Source organism: Argentina silus (assembly GCF_951799395.1).
Source record: "Argentina silus genome assembly, chromosome: 7".
Lineage (NCBI taxonomy): Eukaryota > Metazoa > Chordata > Actinopteri > Argentiniformes > Argentinidae > Argentina > Argentina silus.
Window position 1 is genome coordinate 16,960,253 of NC_139661.1, and position 5,460 is coordinate 16,965,712.

Consider the following 5,460-nt stretch of genomic DNA (forward strand, 5'->3'; position numbering starts at 1 on the left):
CCACATCCCACAGATAGACCGGCCCATACACCAGCCCCACTTCCCACAGATAGACCGGCCCATACACCAGCCCCACATCCCACAGATAGACCGGCCCATACACCAGCCCCACATCCCACAGATAGACCGGCCCATACACCAGCCCCGCATCCCACAGATAGACCAGCCCATACACCAGCCCCACATCCCACAGATCGTGTCACTCACCGGCCCCACAGCCCACAGATCCACCAGCCCACCGGGAATTCTCCCGGTGCTCCAGATGGCCAGTCCGCTACTGGACACACCTGTATCCATACTGATGACCACTGTATGAACTCTTTGACTTCAACTCACACATATACAGTAGGTTATTAGCCTTAGCCTGTTGCATAATAAGGTTATGCATGTGGTTCCTAAAGTATGATGTTTACAGAACACAGTCAGGTCAGCCTCATAGATACATCCTTAACTGAAATGTGTGTGTCTTTCAAAGTTGCCATACTGAATAATAATAATAATAATAATAATAATAATAATAATAATAATAATAATAATAATAATAATAATAATACATTTTATTTATGAATCGCTTTTCATTATACAAGATTAATCTCAAAGTGCATAGTGTACCAGCAGTGAGTCATGCTTCAGGGTCTTTGCCATGTTCAGATTCAATGCCATGTATAATAATTTCTGTATTCTGAGCATATTTGTGCTCATATTTGTTTCAGTCATCTGGAAATACAGCAGCTTCCATTGCTGATATGAAGTATTACCAGACCAACGGAAATTACACTTGTACAGAACCAGTATCTAAAATGATACAGAGGCATAATATTAGGCCTAAAAAGAGAGAAACCAATCCGTAACATAGCTGTTAAAAGCTTTGTTGGCAGCACCGCTTCTATCTGTGTTAGTAGTAGACATACACTATGATGAAGTTCAGATCATTTTTCATCAAGTACCCTTCACCTCGTCACCTGAATGTGGAGTGTCTCTGAGATTAAATGGGTAAGAGGTCCTTGGCAACAAAAGCTCAGGGTAAAAAGTGATAAAACGTGTGCCAAACCGCTTACACAGGCATTGGGCTGGCAGCTCCCAGGAGGCTGCGTCCAGACAAATTGTAACAAAAACAATCAATAGGTTTAGTTTATCCCAGAGGAGAGTAGATTTCCTATTGAATGAACCCAGACTACATCAGGGTCTTGGTGTTTGGTGTTTCCCCAACCATTGTAGAGAGAGGACCAGGACAGGCTCCCCTGAAGACTGGTCCTCCTCCAGTCGTCAACGCATGAAGTCCACCGGTTGCAATACTGTACATGTCTGTCTGTCCGAGGCCCTGGAGGTTGGTTTTGCACCCCACCCAAAACAATCTAGGAGAAACATGGCACCCTGTGATGAGCTGTGTATTAGTGAGCAATAACTACCTTAGTGACACCAGACCAAGTAAAGAGAGATGGTTCAAATCCATGGGTGCTGTCCTCTTAGGCTGCATAAGCCATCGGGCCTAGACTGACCTTTCACCTTTAGGTCATGTGTATCTCAGCCAGTTTACAGTAAAGGATGGATGCGTCCCTCCATAAGCATTGCAGGGTTTGAACACTGGCCTGCTCCTCAGGAATAGTGTGGCCAGTCTGTACCGTACAGTATATGCCAGTGGAGGCTGGTGGAGGTAGAAATCAGAGGACGGGGTCATTGTAGTGCATGAAATGGAATGTATTTGATTCCATTCCTCATTCCATTCCATGCATTACAATGAGCCCGTCCTCCGACTTCTACCTCCACCAGCCTCCCCTGATGTCAGCATAGGCTCACTAATCAGAGAACACATCTCTTTATCACCCAATGACATCAGCCCTATTGATAAACTGGTTCAATGCATTGATCGTATCAATTTGTGGATGTCACATAATTTCTTGCAATTGAACAAACATAAGAGGTTTTAATTATCAGAGCAAAGGTCCAGAGAGAGATACTGTGCACTAACTTAAAATCCCTGGCACAAAACTCCAAACCCCACTAAAACCGCCTTTTATCACCTTAGAAATACTGCTAAAGTGCAACGTTTCTCTTCCAGGCAGATACCGAGAGACTTATGCATGCTTTTATCACTAGAAGGCTTGATTACTACAATGCTCTCCTTTCTGGTCTACCTAAGAAAGCTATAAATAAGCTACAGATCATTCAGAATGCAGCAGCATGTGTACTAACCAAGACCAGAAGGAGAGCACACATCTCACCTGTCCTAAATTCCCTTCATTGGTTGCCTGTCAGTTTTAGGATAGATTATAAGATCCTTTTATTGGTGCTCAAATCACTCAATGGCCTGAATACTTGTCAGACATGCTTTTAATATATGCACCCTCAAGATCACTCAGGTCCTCTGGCACTGGCCTTTTTGTTGTTCCCTGGGTGAGGACAAAGAACTATGAGGAAGCGACATTTAGTGTCTATGGTCCTCGCCTCTGGAACAGCCTGCCAGAGGAGCTGAGGGCGTCACAATCTGTAAACACCTTTAAAATAAATCTTAAGACATACCTTTTTAACTTAGCATTCTCTTAATCCATGTTATTTTAACCTACCCTCTTTTACTGTGCTGCAATGGTCTCTCTGTTCTACCATGTCTCTATTTCCTATACTATAATTTCCTTATATTAACGTTTATTTTCAGTGTATTGTTGTATTTTCATTGTATTGTATTTTCATTGTATTGTTAAGCACCATGTATTGCAATTTTGCACTAAAGGTGCTATATAAATAAAGTCTGAATTTATTTTATTGTACTTACTATGGCCCTGTCCAAAAGGTCTGGACCTCTCTGGCACCGGGGTAGTGTGCTTATGCTTTAAGACTAGATGCGATTTCAAATTACACAGTGAGGAGTGCACTGACAGCAACAGCCACCTCTCACAACCTCACAAACTCAGCAGGTCAATGACATCAATGACCCCAGGCTAGTGATGCATCATGATGATGCCATGTTTACATTCCCAACCTTGTCCTGTTTCTATAACCAGCCATACACATTTATCACCCGCCTTCAGAGCCATTCATATTGGACTTCTAGGAAAAACGGTCATTGAGAAATTGATAAGCGCGAGATCACACGGACGCATCCAGCATCTCCTGTCCAAAAAAATCTTACCCTTAGCCCTTTTAAACCACTTAAAAGAAAATCTGTATTTTTTTTGTTATAGAGTGATTCTGATAACACATAGGATGACTTTAAAGACGTGTGGTGAGATTATTTATAAGGGCCACTCACAGAATCACTGGCGTTTTTACGCAGCTGTTCCTCCTCTCCAACGGCCGCAGAACCTACTACCAGCTTCTCGAAGCACGCAGACCCAAGAGACGAGCTCTTCTGATGGGACAAGATCAAATGAGAGACGATGAGCTTCGGGCTGCCGTGTCCCGTTAGCTCTGGCTTGCTGGTTGACGCTCCAGCGGTCGCCCCCAGCTGTTGCAGAGGTTGACTCGTGCTGCTGCTGGGGTCCGGGTTACTGCAGAGGGACTTGTCGCCCGGGAACGGCGCCGGAGTAGAGCAGCACAAATTCGGCTGGGACGACGAAAAGACGCGATCCAACTGTTTCTTTTTCCTTTTAAACATCCACATTCCCGACTCCTTATCCTTTTTACTGTCTGCGCTGCGACCCAGTTTAGGGCTTAGAAACGGTTTGGTTTTCTCTTGGAAATTCTTCCACATCCTTCGTTGGTAGGACATCGGTTCCTGTCCCTTAGCGGCGCCCGGGCTCTCATCCTTGGGTTTATCCTCCATGGTGCTCGTACAGCAGCCAGCCAGCCTCCTGAGCGCGGTGCGCAGCCTATAGTGAATGTCACCGTTAGCTGATGATGATACAGCAGCACTTCCACTGATGATCAGTTCACAGTGCCAAGGAAGCGCTCAAGACGAAGGGGTGTGTGTCGCTCTTCAGGAGCACGTTTGCCCCGAGTGTGTGTAGCCGCTGGGGGAGGCGTGCATCTCATGTCTGTGTGGTTGTCAAACGTTTCTGATCAGCGGAAATGTAAATGGTTTCGGAGAAGTAAACTCTGGCTGCAGCGTATTCGGCAATCAGCACCATCACCCATCAGACCATTCATGGAATCACGATTATGCACAAATTATAGAGAATATAATTTTAAGGTAATAGTTATTTTGTTCAGTGCTTTCATGGTGGGCTGTTATATTGCATGCATTTGGAAGTTGACCCGTGTTGGGAGAAGGGCTAATGAAGACGTTTACAGTCTGCAATGCGCCTACCCCTGGTCAACCCTTGTCAGTGGGTTTAATACGTGTTTGATTATGGAATATGATACACTGCTCCCTGGTTGCATAATGTAGCCAGTGTCACTGGGGACTGTGAAATATTTACATAACGCACAATTGATGGGCTTGAGATCCTATCCAAAAAAGCACTTTTTATCTGGCCCCCCCCTCTTTCTTTCTCGCTCTCTCTCTCTCTCTCTCTCTCTCTCTCTCTCTCTCTCTCTCTCTCTCTCTCTCTCTCATGTGTCTATCAGAAATGATGGATACATGTGTGAATCTCTGTAATGTCCTCCCTCGGCTTTGAATGAATGCTGTCTCTCCCCCCTCTCTCTCTTTCTTTGAGAGAGGGAGGAAACCCACAGCTGATGGCCATTTTGGGTGAGCTCCAAAATCATTACTCCACAACATGGAACAGGTGCTGGCCCTTATTGCAACATAATATTGCTGAGTGTGTAACTTCAGCTGTCCAACCACAGTATATCACACTCCTTTATACAGTATGGTAGCACTTAATGTTAGAAATGCACCCATTTCTTGTGATGTTTGGACACATTCAAAGTCTATGTTTTCTGTAGATATCAGCTGCCACAAGCTGATGTTTGATGGAGATGAGTGCTGAAATCCCCAGTATAATTAGTCATGAACTCTTAGACGCTCTTATTTCATTGTCTCCCAACGTGTATTATCTTTTCCTTTGTTTTCTTTGTTTTGCTATATATTATTTTTTTTCTGTGTAAAGTGTGTTGCAACGCTGCTGTATAAAAAGCACTTTAAATACATTTGAATTGATTTGAATTGAAATAGACCCCTCTGAATCTTGCCTCAGCACTGGCCCTTGTCTGACCTGCCACGTCATTACAGGCAGGGATCGCTCTCTCTTTCTTTCTTTCTTTCTCTCTCTCTCTCTCTCTCTCTCTCTCTCTCTCCCTCTCTCTCTCTTTCTCTCTGTGAAGTGGGGACTGTCACCTTCTTTTTTTTAATGTAGGAACTTTGTTAAAAAAAAAATCCCGTCAACATTTGCATGATTGACCATCCCTCTGTTTATTCATGGGTGTACACCACTTGTTAGTAATCCGATGCTGACAGAGGTCTCACATTTTAAGAGGGTGTGTTTACCACCTTTTGTGGTGGTTGACGGCAGTAATTACAGTAATTATCTACAACAACACATTCCCTTTTACAATATACAAGAAGTGATTATAATTTCCTTA

At 44.0% G+C, this 5,460-nt stretch overlaps 1 protein-coding gene across 3 annotated transcripts in view; it reads right to left on the minus strand.

Moving 5' to 3' along the window:
• Positions 1 to 3,760, minus strand: part of mctp1a (multiple C2 domains, transmembrane 1a) — a gene marked incomplete at its 5' end in the record, with an annotated part of 150,792 nt that extends 147,032 nt beyond the window's left edge. For all 3 annotated transcript variants that reach the window (XM_083673863.1, XM_083673864.1, XM_083673862.1), the window contains one exon: positions 3,248 to 3,760. In XM_083673863.1, the coding sequence (XP_083529989.1) occupies positions 3,248 to 3,760 (513 nt within the window). The remainder of the gene's footprint in view (positions 1 to 3,247) is intronic.
• Between the last annotated feature and the right edge of the window lie 1,700 nt (positions 3,761 to 5,460).